Genomic DNA, 20,525 nt, shown 5'->3' on the forward strand with positions numbered 1-20,525 from the left:
TTTGGCTGCGATGCTGTGGACTAAACCCCTAATTAAAGAGACTTTTACCTAGAATGAGGGTTTGAAATTAAGCTAAAAGACCAACATTGGGTTTTTCCAGCTGGGGACAAGGATTTCTCAGTATTTGGCCGGTGTTAATTCCCACTCTGGCCGTCAAGGGATCAATATTTTCAGAGGGAGGAGGCACCAGGTGTTAGGCTACTTGCAGTAAAGACGCCCCTGCTGAGGCTCTTTATTGCATTAGCATGTAGAGAGAGTGGGTTTAAGGTCGGACACGCTTTGTGCTGAATCACCTTTTGATTAAGACTTGGCGTTTATTTAAAGCTGCGCAATTGTTTAGGAACCGCCCACTCTGAATTAGTCAGTGCCCTTATCCATTTATCCACACCCCATAGTGACTGTTCATAACTCTTCTTTTCCACCGATACTGAGAACTTCCTGCTTCTCATAACCAATACAGATACCGATAACATTTTTAATAGTTTATATATATATATATATATATATATATATCAATAGAAAAAGACGGCCACCGCACACTGATAAGACTCTGCTGATATACTTTATTAATGAACAGTTCATTAATAAAGTATATCAGCAGAGTCTTATCAGTGTGCGGTGGCCGTCTTTTTCTATTGATTTTACGCACTCCTGCTACCCACCTGCACCTGAGGAACTGTGGCTGTGCAGGGAGATTTGCTTTTCTTCAATATATATATATATATACACACCTGAGGTTAAGAAAAAACATTATATCTCTTCCTCTGACTAACCAAATCATATAACCGACCATCAAATATAATATAATGTAATCACAATAAAAACAAAAACAGTTATGGCTCTTCAATATCAATATTTAGTATAGTTTCCAATCAACTTTGTGGGCAAACTGATAAAAATCAAGGCAATTTTGGCTAATTATAATTCTCTAGTAATGTCATTATCACACTTAATTGAGATAATTATTTGCTGATGATTATCTGTACCGATAGTTTTTGTGTATCTCTAGCCAAAATAATAGTTTAGTGTTAATCTGAAAATGTTTGATGGCTGTTTGGAAAGTTTAGTGGTTAAATCTATGGTGGTTAAATTTATTTCTTTTTTTTTTGGTGTGGTGCTGTGAGTGTGAGAGAGTTTTTCATCTTCACATGAGAAACGTGTGAAATCTGATAAATTGCCTGAAGCGAAGGAGTGAGGTCACCAGACTCGCTGCTCATTCAGTCTAGTGACTTGACGCTACATTAGCTGCAACTAACAGTAAAACATACCTGAAGAGTCAAATGGCACAGTGGGTTAATTAGGAGCAGGTTTTACAGGTGTGTGCAGTCAGTGTCATGTGGGTAACAATTATTGTGGTATTGAAAACCAGGGCGAAACACCCAGATGTGACAGAGACACTGACCAAACATACTGCTACTATGACGGCATTTATGAGGTCATGTGTGATTTTAAACGGAGATTAAAGCTGCATTCAAGCACACCGACTCCTTAGGTGGTGGAACGAATCATATGACAGAGCCTTGCTACATTTATTATGAGTGTATACTCAAAAAAGAAAGAAAAAAAGCACGATCTTCACATAGTCTTCATTGCTTGTTGACGAAATAAATTAATATTTGTGTCGTTTAGGTTGTTAGGTTGGGTAAATCTTCCATCTCTTTATGTTTGCCTCCAGCTTTGATCTGAATTATATTGGAAACTGGAAATTGAACTGTCCTCTGTGTCTGTGTCTCTCTCTCTCTGTCTGTCCCAGAGCGCTCACATGCCGATGATCGATGCCCTGATGATGGCCTACACAGTGGAGATGATCAGCATCGAGAAAGTGGTGGCCTCCGTCAAGCGCTTCTCTACCTTCAGTGCCTCCAAGGAGCTGCCCTTCGACCTGGAGGACGCCATGGTCTTCTGGATCAACAAGGTTCGGACACACGGATTATAAACTAAAAACAGCGATTTTCAATTATCTCTTTTTTTCTTTTCTTTTTAGAATATTTATTTCAAACATGTAAAACCAAATAAGGCACAATTTCAGTTTGTTCCTTCATATGTTATAACAAGTTGAAAAACCAAAAACACAAAAGCATAATCATACATATTCAAAAAGGAGTGAGAAGAAGCTGTGCTTATTGTATCCAACCCAATTTTCACAAATCATAAATAAATTGATTACTTGTCCCACTTCCTTAATTGCCCTTCATTCCATTGTTAGAAAAAAAGAGGAAATGAAAAATATAGGGCTGTCACTTTTTATTTGATATTCGAATATTAATTTGAACGTGGGGTGAAAAGTTCATATTCAAGCGTATTCGAATTTATCCTAACGAATTAGGGGTCATTTTATATTTGTTCGAACCTAAATTTTCTAAAAAAGTGACAGCCCTAGAAAAATATAACATAAATAAAGATAAAAATGTTTGAACACCATCTCCAGAGTTATGTTTTTGTACTTTTATTTTGAAATGCTCCATGTTGGGACATTGCTTTAATTCATTCTTTAGGCTGTTCCATAGTTTCACACCACATATAGACACACAGAAACTTTTCCTTGTTGTTCTTACTTTTGCTTTCCTCCGGTTTAGTCGTTTTATTGTTAGGAAAAAAAAATCCAGCTGGTTAAGGTCATGGCCTGCCACTCATTCATCACTCAGCACCATGTGGGATGAACGATGACATTGACAGCCCGAGTAACAGTCGTCCACTTGTCTTTTTAGAGACCGGCATGTCACTGGTGCTCAGAGATGTGCCAACACACACACACACACACACACGAGGCTCAGGCTCATGTTGCACTCATCTTTCAATGAGATGAAGTCCTGAGGCAGCGAGCGCCATGACGCAGCTTGTCCATGAATCATCATGATGTGCCACACCATTATTATCTGGAGAAAGGAAAGTGTCTGTCTGTAATGATTCCCAAGTAGTGAAGAATGTTTTCCCGGTTTAACTTGCATACTTTCCAAAAATCACACTGACTAATCTGTGAATTGTTTAGCCCATAAAACGCCATAAAATGTTATAAATTATTATAATATCATGTTAACAAAGGCAGCACATTTTTCACTTTGAGTGAATGAAAAGGTTTTTCTTTTATAAATTACTGAGATAAGTAGGTTAGCAAAATTGTTGTTGCTTCATTTTCTCTTCTTTTACATGAATTTGCAACTATTAGGGCTCAGGACTTCATCCAAAAATAATCGAAACCGACATTTAGACAACAACAACACTGTAATCTGTCAAAAAAGTTCAATTCATCATGATTTTTACCATAATCGCCCAGCTCTATAGGAACTATGTGATCAGAAGGAAATAAGAAATTCTGTAGCAACTAGTTTATTTCTTTAATAGCCTTGATAGTGAAACCAAAGTACAATCTCTGTTGAAAACTAGTCGGCTTAGAGAAATTTACAGTGAAGCACAGACTTAAACCAGATATTTAGAAAAATCAATTGCAACATTTCACTTTTCTTGGTCCTGATATAAAAAGTTGGTGGTATTTATTGTTTTATGTCATTATCTCATCACTCACACAGAAGATGATTTCATCCGAGGGTGTGTTTTTCATTTTTCCACTGAAGTAGAAACTCAAGTCTGCTCTTTATATGTCTTACTCTCTCTAAGCTCCTTTTTCTCTCTCTAAGCTCATTTCCACTTCTCTTTGTTGCCTTTGACTTCCATCAATACACCAATTTCTCCACCTTAGACAAAGTTTTGGAAGAGTTTTTTGTGGACTGAGAGGAAAAAAAAATTGCATTCGGCAAACACAGGTGGCGTAAACCCACCGACCGGCTTAAAAAAAAGAAAGAAGAAAAAACACAAAATGATTAAAAACAAGTACGTCAATCCTCCTAAAAAAAAAAGAGAAAAGGTTGAATGTTTGGGAGAAATCTGATTGCTGCCGTGCTGTTCGTGGACACAGAACATGTAACAACTCGTTCTTCGATTATCTGCATGACCTCGTTTTTCCCTCTGAGTGCATGTAAACGTACTGTACTGAACGTGTTATTACTTTTTTTTTCCTGCAGTTGAACATGAAGATGAGGGAGATTACAGAAAGGGAGCACAAAGTCAAGCACCATCCGCTCGAGTCCCCCAGCCACCAAAAGGTAAAAAAAAAAACACTCATTTGTTTCTTCCAGATGTGCCTTTTACCTGACTTTTAATTAAATACCTTTTTTTTTTTTTTTTTTTTAAATCTGAAGCAATTTCCTCATTAAGTCTTTATCCAGGTGGGTGTCGTCGCCACAAAAACCATCTATCAAGTGAAAACGTGGTTCAAGACAACAGGATTGTGTCTCTTCCTTTTTCTTTCTCTCTCTCTCTCTTTTGCTTTATTGAGTACAATAGGAGTATATATACACAGGTTAACAACAAGACAGGAAAAAAATTAAATAAATACTTATTCAGTGAATATTTTGTAAAGCTTACAGAGATCGTATGTTTTTACAGCTTTTTTATTTTCACAATAACTTATAGAGGAGATATGATGTTTAACATACGCAGACAGTTCCACAAAATTTGGCCGGAAAATTTAAATTTGTATGTAAACTTTTGATTAAATAATAAATGAATGAATCAAATAAAACTGGGAATTTAGTTTCTCATTAAATTCAGTGTAACCAAACAGAAGATTTTCCCAGCATAAATGAAACTGGGGGTAAATATGATCACTGATAAAACGTGCCAGTTTGCTCCAGAGTTGTCTGGTGTGTCTCTTCTTCCCTGGTGACATTTCAGAGTTGTTCTGACCCTGCCTCTTTCTTTCTTTTTTCCTCTATGTGAAACCGGAAGCAGATAAAAAAAAAAACTTAAAAAAAAATCCTTTTTGTCTGTGAAACTCTGACCTGTTAATCTTTCTGCTCCTGTTCCTCATCTGTCCCTCCCTCCCTCCCCCCTCTCTTATCCCTGCAAACTTGGATAGTCTCCCTCCAAATGGTATTGGAAACTAGTCCCTGTAAGTTGGATGCCAGCCCCCCCCGCCCCCCCACTCCTCCTCCAACCGTCCTCCTCTTGCCCCCCCCCCATAACCCCATTTTCTCAGCCCCCTCCCTCCTGCCCTTCTCCCCCTTGCACGCATAGTTATGTGTTGATGTGCGCGCACACACTCCACCATGGCTCATTCAAGCTCGTACTGTGCTGCTTGTAGCCGGTGTGTCAGCGAGGGGGAGAAAGCCGAGTTATTTTTAAGTAGTTATGTTTATTTTTATTTTTTTTCCCCTTGTGGCGAACACGTCACAAAGGTGTGAGGTTATTACAACCTTGGTTACAGCGCTCAAAACATATTCCTTTAGCTGCGCTTTGTCGTTGTTGTTGTTGCTGTTCGCTACCTCATTTCAAGCTCAAGTAGAGGCTGTGTGCGTATGAATGCGTGCATATGCGGTATGTGTGCGTATGCGTGTGTGTGTGTGTGTGTGGTATTTGCCTGCCCAGTGAGAATAAAAGCAAATCCATGATGCCTACACCTCTCCTCTGCTTTGCCGTCCCATCCCTGGCCACCTCCTCCTCCCTCCTCACTGATCTGCTTTGTCATCGCCCCCCCACCCACCACCCCACCGCTCCGGACTCTCTCTCTTCTGCTCTCACACACTGTTTCCTCTGTGCTCACGGTCTCTTCTGACAGTATCTCTGCTCTGTGTGTATGTGTGTGTGTGCGTGCGTGCGTGTGTGTGTGTGCGTGTCAGCCTGATGCCGTGCACGAGCTGGCCCACTGCATGCTGGAGCCAGAGGAGCTCTCTGAAGCGGTACAGTGTTTCATCTTAGACAGGAGAAGACTCACTTCTGTAGAGGGTGTTTTTGTAATCGAGCTTCCTGTTTGTAGGTTTAGTTTCACCTGTGACTTGTGACAAAAAGCTGCTGCCTGACTACTGTTGCTGTAGTTTTGTGGTATAACCTCCAAATAGATAAAGTAAATATGCAGTACTGTAGTATGTTTAGACCCTTAAATTGTTTTGGGTAACCCTTTAATTTACAGGCTGTTAATTATGTGATAATGTGAGAAATGGACAAGAAATAGCCTAGAAACAACGGTCAATTTCATATTAATGTCATGTTTTTCATGAAGGTAAAAGATTACACATGCTTTTCATGCTTTGCAATTTTTTGGGAAAGGCCAAAATTTTTCTCCACCAAGTCCCTGCAATGGACCGATCAATATTTTGTGCTTTTTCTACGCAATCAATCGTTATTTCTTGGCTATATTTCTCAACATTACTATGAAATTGTTAATTATTTCCAGGCTATTTCTAGACATTATGATGCAGTTAATTGTTATTTCTTGGCTATTTCTTGAGAATTATCACGTAATTAACAGCCTTTTAATTTAAAGGTTTACCTTGTTTTGCTTTTGAGCTGTTTTGTGTTGTGCATACACATTAAATAGTGTGTAGTTTCCCCAGACTTCCACCAGGGATCAGTTTGTTTTGTCAGCCTTGACAGGACAAAAACCATCTCTTAGGCTCTTTGTTAAGACTTTAAATTGTTGATGGATAATCCCCTCCCTTAGTTACACATCTATAAAATCTAATGCATATTATACCTTAACAAAATTCAATCTATATCTCTCAGACCTTGTCAATCCAAATATATATATATATATATAGTGTACCTGAATAAAGTCCACAGCTCCTATTCCTGTTGGAGTCATTTCCAACTCTGCAACATGTTTGTTTGTCTCCTTTACCCAGTTATTCTCCTTCAGGTCTCTCTCATTAGTGTCATAGAAGATGTCAGGTTGATTAGTGGCAGCGGTATGTACAGTATAATGTGGATATATGTAAGTCGTGCAGAAGCATTTGACAAGGAGACAAGCAGCAGGACCAGTCGGTACAGAGTCAGACTGCTTTGAGATCCAGGACGGTCTATATATATGTATGTGTGTTGCTCCAAATCATATGTAGACCTGTAAGTGATCTCTATTTTTAGTTACTGTATCATATGTACACGCATCATTCGAGTCTTGTTATTCTATCTAACAAGTTTGTGCTTGCTGGAATAAACACAGATATACTGTATTACTACCACCAGCTGTAATAGTAATAGAGCATGTGTCCCAAAACTAAAGCATCTGGGGTGAGTGAGTTGAGTTCCTGCACCAGCCACACACTCATTTCCCATAAGTGGGCCAGTGATTACCCCAGTTTCTGTCCCAGTCAGCTGCTTCACGCCGCCTGGGTGGACTGGGTGCCACCGCTGGCTGGCTGCCTTCCCCGTTAGAGCCGAGGTGGGGGGAAGGCTGTCCATCTATCTACTCTGTGTTGATCATATCACTGCTCTAACACCTTTCACCTCACCACATCACCTCCCTGGTCTTCGGGGTTCTCCCTAAAACCTGGTGATCACATTTAGACCTGCCGTTGTTGAGATCAGCTGAAGAGGAGTTTCAGCTTAACTTGTATTTATAAAAATGAAACCAAACAAACAAAAAAAACACATTTTTTGCTTTGAAACTCCCAGGGAGAACCTTGATCCGATGCTTTACTGGATTTGCCAGAGCATTAACTGTCATTTATTGTAGTACTGTGGTGGTATGTGATGTTGCTGGAGCTTTTTCTTCTCTCACATGCCCCTCTTCCTCCCCCACCTGGTGGTTAGGTGCGGTATCGTCGCGAGCACGCCTCGGGCCGACAGCTTCCCTTCTTCCCTCTGCTGGAAGACCTGATGAGGGACGTGTGTGACGGAGCTGCGCTGCTCACCGTGGTCCACTACTACTGCCCCGACCTCATGAAACTGGAAGGTACGCTTTGCAATGCATTCACACATACTCGCAAAAAAAAAAAAAAAAACACGCCCTGGTTCAATATGCTGTGTCATTTTTCAATTATCATTTGGCCTCAAAGAATCTAAAGAGCATCCAGCTTTTTTCTCTGCTAACATTGGATTTAATATCTATGTGTGATACTATTTCTGGCGCTCGGCACATGGCTCACAGTTCCAGTGCAGCCCAGTGTGACATTTATAGACATAAGGTCATCGAGTTGCGTCCCGGTCTGACCTGTTCTGCCGTTCGTTTGGCCGCCCGATCAGATATTTGCCTGAAGGAAGTGCCCTCCATCGCTGACAGCCTGTACAACATCCAGCTGCTGAGAGAGTTCGCCAGCGAGTATCTGAACAAAAGTTTCTATCTGACAACAGAGGACATGCTCTACTCGCCGCTCGTGCTCAAGGTATAAAACTCGACATACAGTGGTTTAATCAAAAAAAAGTTGCAGTTTTTTTTTTTTTACCTGTAAATTAAAAGTGTTTTTTTAATATTTAATTGTGAAATACAAGACAAACAACAAAGTGGACATACATCAATGTACACAAAGTGTGAACAAGGTGTGTGTGTATGTGTGTAATTCAGGTATAATATATGTATGGTGGTCGTAATAGTGATAGCAGTAAGAAAGAAAGAAATGAATGAATAATAATAGTAATATTGGTTATAATAATATAACAGTATAAATGGTATTAACGATAACAGTTGTGATAGCATTAGCTTGACAGAAATAATAACATAACTCATAATAGTGATAATAAGAGTTATAAATCTGAAAATGAGAAAGAAAAGTAAGAACAAAGGGTGAAAGAAGGATGTGGGAGCGGAGTGAAATTTTGAAGAGAAAAAAAAAATCAAATACATCAGTCAATAAAATGAATGAAGCTGTGAGAATGGAAAAAAACAAACAAATACGTGGCAAATCGGCAGGGCATTTTAAAAGTGTTTTTGCAAGTCTGTCTGTTCACTATGTCCCTTTGTTCTCTCTTTGTAGCACAATGTGATGGTGTTCATTGCCGAACTCTTCTGGTGGTTTGAGACCGTCAAGCCAGAGTTTGTGCAGCCCAGAGATCTCCAAGAGTTTAAAGATGGTAAGCATCATCACAGGGTGACGACACAATACACAGTGAAAATATAACATCGATGAAGGTTTTGTGGATTTGAAGGTTATGCAGGTTGTTGTGTGTTAAAACCTGGACCATGGTTTCAGCATCATTAAAGTCAAATCAGTCATTTCAAATAAGACATGAAAATTAAGCACTTTTCACATAGTAATGGCAGTGAAGGAGAGGTCATGTTGTGCTGTTCAAAATGATCTGTCATTGTGTTGAAATTTTGTATACTGTACATATATGAAGAGAAAAGGAATCCCGCACACTGTGTAACTTGCTCAAGATTATTTATTGCAACATTTCGGTCAACAGACCTTCTTCAGGCAAACACTGAACAGTGGCAAGAAGCCATCTTTAAATAGGGAGTGGTTGCATATTGTACCGTATATATAAAAAGTACAAGTGGTATCGGTGAGTACTCGAGTGAGTCTAAGCACTCGTAAAAAAGTGGTATTGAACATCCCTAATTAAAAACCTGCCTAATATAAATAAATGTATTCTTATTTTCATTACCATTTTTTTTAAATAATTGTCTTTACATTACAAATAATTAATGAACAGAAAATGAATGGGCAATCTTTTTCCTGTTATTCCATCATCTCTAATATGAGGACTTTCAGTTTCTATCCCTTTTTACAGTCGGTCTGACAGAACAGTCAAAAACAAAGATAATTTGATTAGGAAAAAAACTGCATTTTAATGTCAACTAGTCTTTCTTTTTTTTATTTGGGTCCTTTATTTATTTAAGCCTTTATTTTTGAGCATGTAAGGTAATATATAAAAAGAAACTCAGTGACTCCAGGTTAAACTTTTTCTCTACTAACGTAACGGTGAACCTCAACCAGTAACCTGATCCTCCGTCCTTCCTCTTTCCCGCAGCTCGAGCCATAGCTCAGCCCAAGAGTGCCCGTCCATCAGTGCCCATCTCCAACGCCACCAAGCGCAGCTTCCTCGTCAGCCCCGGCGTGGCTGACAACCAGAGCAGCCCCGAAGTCTGTAACAGGTACTTCCTGCACCCCGAAGACTCTGACCCCCTGTAAGTCTTCTCTCGCTTTCCTTCTCATTCCACCTCATCATGATCCTGTCTGCTAACCAGTTACAGTAACCCTGCGAGGACGGGTAGCTATGCAGACTCTCACTTTCATGTGCCCTTCACCTCTAACCCTCGTCCTGCACTGAAGTGAATAATTATAATAATGATAATACGCACTAAGTAAAGCTGGTTTTTGGATTGTCTCTGTCTGTGGGTGCTTACTGTGAACTGTATGTTGGGATTTTTCATGCCACGTTCTCACCTGTTATGTGTTAAAACACGTGTGAGCTTGTGTGTGTCTGGTCTCTTTGTCTCGGGGCGTGTACCGATCCAGTGAGGTGTTTGTGCTCATCTGTTCTGCTGCCCATGTTTTTGCCACAATAAACCTGACACAGTGATGGGGCATGTAAAATCTTGCACTGATTTCTGATCCTTTTTTTGGGGGGCTTTTTTTTTGGCTTTTTTAGTAAAGGGGGTCCGACCTTCAGCCCCTCCCACCCACTTCTGCCCCTACGACAGAGGCAGCAGAAGCAGCAAGGAGAAGATGGTGCAGGTCAGGAAAAACCACACATCTCGATCATCCTATACATAAAACCAGCCAATGATGCAGCTTAATATATTTAACTTTTTATACCTTCCTAAATTACTCGTGTGTTTCTGCCCAGGTCTGAGAAACCGTTCAAACTCTCTGACTCAGATGGACGGACAACCCCGAGGCTCTGTTGTCGCATGGCCCGACAAGAGGCAGAGGTAAATGAAAATATTATAATAAAACAAGTTGGAAACTTTTTATTTTACATACAGCTGTAAACACCACTCCAAAAGTTGTCTTAATGAATCAGCTTCTCTACATGTATGGCAGCCATTTGATTTCCGTGTCTACTTGATGAGGTACTGATTAGGTGTTCACCTGAACCAAATCATATTTAAAAACCACTGCTGTGATTAAAATTGGGGTTATTCCACTAATGTTAATTTCTGAACTCTTCCTAAGTTAAAAAAAAAAAATTCTATAAGTATTCTTAAAAGTGAATATTAAAGAGGAACTAGCAGGACTTTTCCCATGGCTATGCTACATTTTTACCTTAATTAAAAAGCTCCGGAGTAATTATGATAGTTAACTACATGACTTGTGACTTGTTACTAGTGAGAACGGAGTCTCTCTGCCTTCCACCTTCTGTCTCATGGCTGAAAACCAACCTTGCAACAACAGTCTCTGCGGCACTGCGACACAAACGCACTCCGTAACCCATAATCCTTTGTTTATGACAGTTAAGACTACACAAATATACACGTCATAACGTTGTATATGTTATATAATGTTATCCGCTGCTCCATGGATTGATTTTTCGCCGGTTTCGTTAAAAACAAATGCACATGGCCTCTTTAACTTATTTTCTTTCGCATTATTCGAGGTCTGAAAACACTGGGACTTTTTTGTTCTTGGAGCAGTTGCCATTTTCTACAAATAAATGTTGTAAATGACAATATTTGTATTTCAGATTTGGGAGAAATGTTGTCAGTGGTTCACAGAATAAAACACACCTTTATGCACGCTGTGAAGCACTCTGTGTATTCGAACTGGGAAGGGTGCTATATAAATAATTACTTACTTACTTAAATGGTAAAAATGAGAGAAATGGGTCATTTTAAAGTGGTCTCTTAATTTTTTTCCAGAGCTGTCTATAGATCTCCATAGAGATTTCTCAAAAAATGGTGGATTTATGGACAAATGTGTTTTATGTATGGCCTAAACGTCTCTCTCTGTGTCTCTCTGCAGACCACTGTCCACACTGAGCCCCTACATGTTGCACTCGGCTACAGACGGCGATGCAGACCTGGCCTCTGGTGACAGTGTGAGTCTGGCTCGCTCTATAAGTAAGGACAGCCTGGCGTCCAACGTGATCAACGTCACACCCAAGCACCAGACCTCTGTCCACCCGCCCTCGCAGGCGGCGATGCGCAGGGTCAACGGCCACGGCCTGCTCGGCAGCGTCGGAGCCGAGGGCCAGGAAGAAACACTAATGGCGGTCGCAAGGACTGACGTTGCCGCCACTCCCACTCCCACTCCCAAACGGGCGGACGGGGCGCAAGCGACTGCCAAACCCTCCGCTGAGTCCAAACCTGCACCAGATAGCTTTTACTTAGAACCACTAATGCCTGCCGTGCTCAAAGCGGCTAAAGAGAAGTCTGTATGCCTAAACAAGGAGGAGGAGAGCGGCGAGGGGCCACGATCCTCGGGCAGGGGCTCTTTACGCCGAGGCGACGGATCTACGGCGGCCGTTCGCAGAAAAGCACCCTGCACCCTAAACCAAACCTTCAGCCCTCCTCCAGGTATGATTTTATAACTTATTGTAGTGGCGGAAAAAACTTTTCGGACACCCCATGCATTTGTGAAATTTCATTATTGCATTGCAAGAATCACTCTTAGGTCTTCAAGTGCAATTTTTCAAGTGCAACAGTACAGTCATAGCCAAAATACTAAACAAATCCTTAAAAAAAGGAATTAAAAACTTTAAATTGATTGGTTTCAATAAAATACATAAGACATTTTGAGTATTGGGTCATTTTGGTACCAGTGATCCACTAATGAAGGTCGTGCTCTTTATTAAAAGACACAATTTTTGTTGCCGTGCTTCAAGTCTATATAAAGCGTGCACATTTGAACGTTCTTCAGTGATAAAAATGGCTGAAACAATGAACCTAACGCAGGAAACACGCCTAAAGATACAGATTCTCAGCCAGGAAGGGTACAGCTGCTGCTAGATAGCCAGGAAGTGCAGCTGCAGTCCTTCGGCAGTTGGATACACTCTGCAAAAATACAGACAAACCAACAGCGTGGAAGACAAATCAAGATCTGGGTGTCCGAGGGTTTCTTTAGAAAGAAATGACCACATCCTGATCCGCATGTGCAGAGAATTTGAAAATATTAAGGGTGTCCGAAAACTTTTTTCCTTCACTGTATATTGAATTAACACATAAAGTACCTTTACCTTTTATATGGAGAAGGGATGGGATTCAATAAGCTTCGGCTTCTTCCCACTCCTTTTGAACATTAATAATTTCGTTTTTTATGTTTTTATGTTGTTGTTCTTTTATTCTGTATTCAAATAAACTTTCATTTATTCATTCATCCAGTTGAGGACGCAGACCTGCCAGAGGAGCCTCCGGCCGGTTTCAGACCCGCGGCCACGAGCAGCGTGGACCCCTCGTCCAGAGAACCACCCGGGGGTTTCTACCTGCATTCAGATTCAGAAGAACCAAAGTCTGGCCCGGGCCCGGAGGCTGAGCTGGAAGACCTGGACGAGGAGGAGGAGGATTTGGACGAAGCGATCACCACTAAAGACCCCAACTGGCCGAGGAAAACCTTCGACGAGGAGGACGAGGAAGAAGAGGAAGAATCGGCCAAACTCCAAGAGGATATGAATGTGAAAGAGCACGAGGACAAAGACTTGAACGGGGGCAGCGGGCGCTCCAGCCCCTGTCTCAGCGCCCACTCCCAGGCCAGCAGCATGGCCAGCGGCAGCGTGCGTATGACCTCCTTTGCAGAGCGCAAAGCGCAGCAGCAGCGCTTCGGCAGCAACCACGACCTCCGCTCCAGCGCCTCCAGCTCCCAGAGGACGACTCCGGACGGGTCGGAGAGCAGCGGGCCGCTCGCCTCCTCCTGGAGGATGAAACGAGACCAGAGCCCCTCCTCGCCACTGGGGGGATGCAACCGCACCGGGGATGGCGGCGGCGGCACTAACGTGCTGGCTTCCGAAATCATCCAGCTTCGTATGCAGCTGGAGGAGAAGCGGCGTGCGATCGAGCACCAGAAGAAGAAGATGGAGGTGCTGTCGGCGCGGCAGCGGCAGAAGCTGGGGAAGGCGGCTTTCCTGCACATCGTGAAGAAGGGCGGAGGAAAGAGCGACACGTTGCCCAACCCGCTGAAAGCTGACATCCCTAAAGACGAGCGCAACGGAGAAAAAGGTCCATCGAGTAAAGACGACATGTGCGTCGACGCCCTGCGGGGCGACAAAGAGCTGGAGGGAACGACTCCGACCGGTGCCTTAGAAGCCGACAAGAAAGGAAACGGCGGGAGCTTCTACCTGGAAGAGGAGCTGGACCTGAACGAGTGCAGCCGCTCCATCGAGCTGCTGAACGACGCCATCGGCAGCATCCAGCAGCAGATGATGCAGCTGTCGCTGCAGCAGGACATGTTGATGAAACAGAATGTACAGTCGCCCCCGGGCGCCGCCCCGCCTCCCCCCGCCGCCGACAAAAACAGTGACTCTAAGGCGGCGGCCGCCAGCTTTCATTATGTGGAGCATCTCTCCGGCTCAGGCTCCGCCCCCGCCAGGAAACCCCCCAAGCTGAGCTCCGGCCGCAGCTCCAGGGCCAAACCCTCAGAACTGAAAATCGCCAAGGAGCCGGGTCGCCACGGCCCCCGGACCCTCACCCCCACCCAGAGCGGGTCAGACACGCTACCACACCCGAGGCCGTCGGCCGGGGGCCGGTCCCCCCGGGTGGAGCAGCCCGGCAGCCCCAGGAAGCCGACAGCGGGAGAGACGATCGACCGGCCGGGCGCGGGCCACATCCGGAGCGCCACCTTCCGGCTGCAGGACGACGCCAACATGCGGCTGCCGACCCGCGTGGACCCGACGGCGATGGCGGCCGCCCCCGAAGTGTCCTTCGACGAGTGCCTGTCCAGCACCATGAGAGAGTCGGAGCTCAACTCCTCCGACGGCTCGGGGAAGGAGAACATCCCGTCGGACGAGTCGCAGCGCAGCAAATCCAACCTGATCGAGGTGGATCTGTCCGACCTGAAAGAGGACGAGGAGGGGGCCGCGGACCGGACGACAGAGGGAGGGGACGGAGAGCAGAAGTCAGTCTTGGGCTTCTTCTTCAAGGTAAAGCTAAAAAATATTCATGTACAGGTGCATCTCAATACATTAGAATATCATGGAAAAGTTTATTTATGTCGGTAATTCAATTCAAAAAGTGAATTTCAAATATAAAAACGATCATGTGATGTTGTAGGACGAGCAGAAGGCGGAGGACGAGCTCGCTAAGAAAAGAGCAGCGTTCCTGCTGAAGCAGCAGAAGAAAGCCGAGGAGGCTCGAGTCCGTAAACAGCAGCTGGAAGCAGAATCCGAGCTGAAACGAGATGAAGCACGGTAAACTACCATGTACCAACATTTACATTAGAATTCATACTATTCTTTTTTTTTTTTTTTAAACAATATCTTTATTACATTTTTATTTTATAAAAACACATACAAGAACACATGACAACAACAAAATGACACAAAGGTGTGCAAACATACTGCATCAGAGTCAATTTTTTTCATACAGTACAAACTAGGTCCATACAACAGTACCAACAAAATGAACCCTTTTTCCAGAGGTAAACGAGGTTAGGTCCCAAACTTTTTTTTTTACATCAAGGACCCCTAAATTGACATAAGTTAGACCACAGATCCCCATTGGACAACATTTTGAAGCAAACACCAGAAATACACAAATATTTACTTAGTCGATGTACGTTCAAATTAGGTGTGAATTTTTGGAAAGATTATGGAGAAATTTCTGGAAAAAAGTTGTAACTTTTCTAGGAAAAAAGTGGTAAAAATTATCCCCTCAAAAAAAAGTTTAAAAAAAATTATAGTGGTAATAAAAAGTGGTAAGACCCCACAAAAATCTAGAAGTTGGGGGCCCCTTTAACCCTCTCAAGGACCCCTGAGGGTCCCCGGACCCCACTTTGAGGACCATTGCTACACGGCAATAGCGGGTTTACCCATGTTTCCATGATAAGGCTATTGTCCTTTTTGCTTGTAGAGAACACGTTTATAAACGTGTTTTCATGACACTTTATTCTACGTCCCTCTGGGTGAAGGCCGAGCAGGAAGAGTCTAGGTTCCAGTTAGGATTCATACTACTCTACCATGAAGACGCTATAACGGCTGTGTGTTTGATTTCCACACCAGGCGAAAGGCGGAGGAGGACCGGCTGCGTAAAGAAGAGGAGAAGACGCGGAGGGAGCTGATAAAGCAGGAGTATCTGCGGAGGAAGCAGCAGGAGATGTTTGAGGAGCAGGGGCTGGTGAAGCCCAAAACGCCCAAAACGCCCCAAACGCCCAAAACGCCCAAACCCAAGCAGAAACACCGGCCCAAGTCCGTCTTCAGGGAGGAATCCTCCAGCGACACTTTCTCCAAGTGCTCTTCCACACGTAAGATCATTACATCAGCGGTTTGACATTTAGCTACGAGCCACATTTTTCTTCGTACATGTCTCGGCACGGTTGCTGCTTGCTGCTCTTCATTTGTTTTTTTTCTGAGCCCAGGGACGAGTTGAACGACTGCCAGTTATTTTCCTTTTTATTACAACCTGCACATGGCCCACAGTTATTCATAGCACATTCATATCGAACATGACTGTTGGTTATGAGGATTTTTCTGACTGCGGAAACCCTGTTGTCTCTCAGTAACTCCTGTAGGTTGTGAAGTCCTAACGGTGTCTTTTCCAGTTGCCTCTAAATGTTGTGTAATATTATTTCTTACAGCCGACAACCTGAGCAACGCCCAGTCAGGCTCCAGTCTGTCTCTGGCCTCGGCCGCCACCAACGAGGCCGACAGTGTCAACTCTGGAGGAGCTGGTTCGCAGCGGTAAGAGAAGCTCCGGGTGTTTTCACTTTTCTTTTTTCTTTTTGTGAGCTTGTGCTTTCATAGAAAATAAAAAAGATTATTATAACCATGTAATAATTCATGTTGTTCCTCGTTCCATTATCTCATCCAGCTGTGACTCTGTGGAGTCGTTTCCTGGCAGTCGCAACAACAGTCGAGCTGCAGAGAGAGACTGGGACAACGGCTCCACGGCTTCATCCATCACTTCCATGGCTGAGTACACTGGTGAGTTCACAGGTGTCGAACTCAACAGCAGCAGCCGTTAATTTACTGTCATCTCCGTCATTATTGTCTTTCTTGTTTTATTTTGTGTTACATAACACTCGTGTGGCGTGTCGTTGTCTAACTGGCTTCTCCTCCTTTAGGTCCCAAACTATTCAAAGAGCCCAGCGCCAAGTCAAACAAGCCAATCATCCACAATGCAATCGCTCACTGCTGCCTGGCTGGAAAAGTCAATGAGCCCCAGAAGAACCAGATTCTAGAGGTACTTCCTGTTCCTGACAGGAGCTGTTTGGTTTAACCGTGTCTGTCTAAGACTGTGTAGCTGAAACATACAAAACAAATGTTCATAATTCGCAGTTTCATGACCTGATCCTTAGAGCTGAGATGTGATTAGTCATTAATTACCGAGGCCCTGAGAGGAAGGACAACACATTCTTTCACTTGCCCGACACACAAATATGTCGACCATGTTTAATCGTGTTACATAACTTTACTAAGACACAATTAACAAACACATGATGGAGCAGACAAATATCACCTGGGGAAAAAAACACTTCCACTGAGGTGGTGGTGCGCTGCTGCCTCCTGTGGCCAAAGTCGGTGTTAGAAAAACAAACATTGTTTTTTCACTTGTCTCAAGGCTTTCATGGGGAATGGGTTAATCCCCTGACAAATGATTCATTAATTACTGAAATACTTCCTTTCTTTGTTGTAAATCAGTGTTGATGTAATGTTAAGAGGCTTTTGAACATTTGTTGAAGCAAAACAAAGGAGTTTCACAGAAGATGTCGCCTTCACCTTCATTGTTTTTGACACAACACAAGAGCAGGAACTCTGTTCAGATCTGCTTTTATGATCAGATAAATATCTGATCTTAAAATATAAGATGCCATCTAATTTTTGAAAGGTGGTTTCCTAATAAAATAAAAATACATATTTTCAGCCAGGACAGACGGGGATATTTCTATTGCTCACTCAGCTTTATAGGTCTTAATGCTACCTGCACATCAGAAGACTTTGAAAAGATTTGGAAAATACTCTTGGAAAACTATCCTCTCACACCTGCTCACATCTAAAGACAAGTTGTAGAGTTTTTAGTCTCAGACTGAGATTTTACAGTCTGGCCTTGTGACGCCACCTAAAGCCCCGAAATGCGAAATTGTCCCGAAAAAAATTAAATAAAGTCATTTCAAGCTTGTTTTGTAGCGGAAGCTTCTCAAAGCTCCTCTTCCCGGTTCGTCAAATTTGGACGAACAAATGTTCAAAAGCCTCTTAACATTACATCAACACTGATTTACAACAAAGAAAGGAAGTATTTCAGTAATTAATGAATAATTTGTCAGGAGATTAACCCATTCCCCATGAAAGCCTTGAGACAAGTGAAAAAACAATGTTTGTTTTTCTAACACCGACTTTGGCCACAGGAGGCAGCAGCACACCACCACCTCAGTGGAAGTGTTTTTTTCCCCAGGTGATATTTTTGGGTGAACTATCCCTTTAACGATTGAGATGACGGGAGAGCGCCATGACTCCTAAATTTACCTTCCGACTTTCAGTTTTTAGTCTGTGACTGTGAAGCGTGTAAGCCCAGGATTAGACTTAGCCTCCAATATTAACCAGTGTTTTTTTTTTCTGTCTCCCCTCTGAAACCAGGAGTTGGAGAAGTGCGAGTCCAACCACATGATGATCCTGTTCCGCGACGGCGGCTGCCAGTTCAGGGCGCTCTACTCGTACTTCCCCGACACGGAGGAGATCCACAAGCTGACGGGCACGGGGCCCAAGAGCATCAGCAAGAAGATGATCGACAAGCTGTACAAGTACAGCTCGGACCGCAAGCAGTTCACCGTCATTCCTGCCAAGACTGTGTCCGTCAGCGTGGACGCCCTGACCATCCACAACCACCTGTGGCAGGCCAAGAGAGGCTCGGTGCCAAAGAAAAGTGTAAAATAGCAGGCTGGATTTTTAACCCCTTCCTTCCTGACAGTCATCCAAATCATCTTCATCTTCTTCTCCCCCTCCTCCCATCTCGCTTGTGTCCTGAATAGACTGCATCGACGCTCTCCGCCATGTTGGTCTGGAAACCTACTCAGGAGTCGCCACATCTGTGAGCATGTGGTCGTGTGTAGGTGGACCGAGACAGAAACAAGGGAAAAGGTGTGCGTGCGTGTGTGTGTGTGTGTGTGTATGCCTGTTTGTGAATGTGTGTATGTGTGTGTGTGTGTGTGTGTAACAGGTGGTCTGAGGAACTGGTGCTTGCAACAAAAAGAGGAATGCCGGCTGAATCTGCTTCTTCTTATTCTGCTTCTTCTTATTCTCCGTGTGATTCTCTGGATCTCGGAGCGTGGATCTGTTTCGAGGGGGGGGGGTTTCTCCGTTTTTTCTACGACAACCACGAGTCAAGCATGTGGCATTTTGTTTTTCTCCCTCCCTCCCTCCCTCCTCTCTCTGTCTCTCTAGTATGTGGTGGATGTTCATTTTTTTACATGGAGTATTTATTAGTTCAGCACTGTCATGGTCAGGAGCTCAGCTGCAGCACTAAAATCCTTCCTCCTCCTCCTCCTCCTCCTCCTCCCATCCGGAAGCGCCTCTCTCCTTTTGGACTTTGGATTCGGACAGAAAGGAGAGGGGGAAATCGTCGGTGGGGAGGGGGGGATTTCTGTCGCTCCTTTTCAGGATAATCTGAAAAGCGAAGGGACCTTTCTTATCGACCCTTTAGGACCGTAAAAACACCAATCTCTTCCTGTGTGGACTGTCGAATCTGTAAAATCAGGCTGGCATTACCGATTTTGCCTCACCAGGGATCTCCAAAAAAAACCTGCTGCTCTGAACTGTCTTCTTTTGTCTCTAGACATCCGTTGGCCTTTCACGCATCGTGGTACTATCGTCTATTTATTCAACCGCTTTTTAAAAACTAGACGCTGATCGTGTAGCACTGGATATGTGTATAGCTGAGAAAAAAACTAAAGAAAACAAAAAAAACATAAACAAACGACGGTCATTTTAAAGATAAATGTTTGATCATCCTTTTTCTTGAGGGTGTCAAAAGAGGGCGAATGATAGGCTTTGGTACAGAAATGATGCTTTTTTTTCTTTTTGTTTTAGCTTTTTTTTAATTATTATTATTATTATTATTATAATTATAATTAAAGCAATGTGGTAATGAGTTGAGCTGATGTTATGTGTTTTCATCATAACAGGAATTCTCTGATGTTTAGAGCTTAGTTGTGTTTTCTCTCCACTGGGCACTCTTGAATTGTCCTGTATAAAGGTGCACTCATGAACACTTGTCGACGGCTTCTTTCATGCAATGTAACTCCCTCTTCCTCCCTGTCTCCTCCCTCCTGCCCCCCCTTGAGTGTTTTTGTCGGCCTGTCCCATCTTTATTAACCACAAGAGTGGCACACACACTAACACACACACACATACACACATACACTCTTGTTGTGAAGAGTGTTTTCGTGCTGCTCTGTAACCGGTTCAAATGACAGTATTTGATATATTCACAAAGCGGGGAGGGGAAGGGGAAGGGGATGTCTGTGTGTGTGTGTGTGTGTGTGGGGAGGGGGCTGGGGGTGGGGGTGGGGGGGCTGGTTGGTGGCGTGGAGGCGGGGTGGGGGGCTGTGGTTCAGTTATTTACCAACATTAAAGAACATTCCTCCAAGGTGTTGACAAACACTGCCACGTCGTCTCTCTCTCTTCTCTCTCTTCTCTTCTGTCTTTAACATTCATCAAAGTGCTTTCTTTGC

General features: G+C 43.3%; 1 protein-coding gene across 2 annotated transcripts in view; it reads left to right on the plus strand.

Moving 5' to 3' along the window:
- The window catches only part of camsap1b (calmodulin regulated spectrin-associated protein 1b), a 35,794-nt gene extending 15,496 nt beyond the window's left edge, over positions 1 to 20,298 (plus strand). Inside the window, exons 4-20 of one of the 2 annotated variants that reach the window (XM_083979667.1) lie at positions 1,754 to 1,915; positions 4,020 to 4,100; positions 4,916 to 4,948; positions 7,585 to 7,726; positions 8,017 to 8,156; positions 8,745 to 8,841; positions 9,742 to 9,865; positions 10,363 to 10,448; positions 10,561 to 10,645; positions 11,676 to 12,229; positions 13,034 to 14,784; positions 14,915 to 15,051; positions 15,862 to 16,103; positions 16,437 to 16,539; positions 16,670 to 16,782; positions 16,923 to 17,041; positions 18,433 to 20,298. In XM_083979667.1, coding sequence (XP_083835793.1) covers positions 1,754 to 1,915; positions 4,020 to 4,100; positions 4,916 to 4,948; positions 7,585 to 7,726; positions 8,017 to 8,156; positions 8,745 to 8,841; positions 9,742 to 9,865; positions 10,363 to 10,448; positions 10,561 to 10,645; positions 11,676 to 12,229; positions 13,034 to 14,784; positions 14,915 to 15,051; positions 15,862 to 16,103; positions 16,437 to 16,539; positions 16,670 to 16,782; positions 16,923 to 17,041; positions 18,433 to 18,729 — 4,266 coding nt within the window. In that variant the 3' untranslated portion in view covers positions 18,730 to 20,298. The remainder of the gene's footprint in view (positions 1 to 1,753; positions 1,916 to 4,019; positions 4,101 to 4,915; positions 4,949 to 7,584; positions 7,727 to 8,016; positions 8,157 to 8,744; positions 8,842 to 9,741; positions 9,866 to 10,362; positions 10,449 to 10,560; positions 10,646 to 11,675; positions 12,230 to 13,033; positions 14,785 to 14,914; positions 15,052 to 15,861; positions 16,104 to 16,436; positions 16,540 to 16,669; positions 16,783 to 16,922; positions 17,042 to 18,432) is intronic. The other variant, XM_083979668.1, reaches the window with a different exon arrangement.
- The last annotated feature ends 227 nt before the right edge of the window (positions 20,299 to 20,525 follow it).

This window comes from Trachurus trachurus (genome assembly GCF_905171665.1).
Source record: "Trachurus trachurus genome assembly, chromosome: 9".
Taxonomy (NCBI): Eukaryota; Metazoa; Chordata; class Actinopteri; order Carangiformes; family Carangidae; genus Trachurus; species Trachurus trachurus.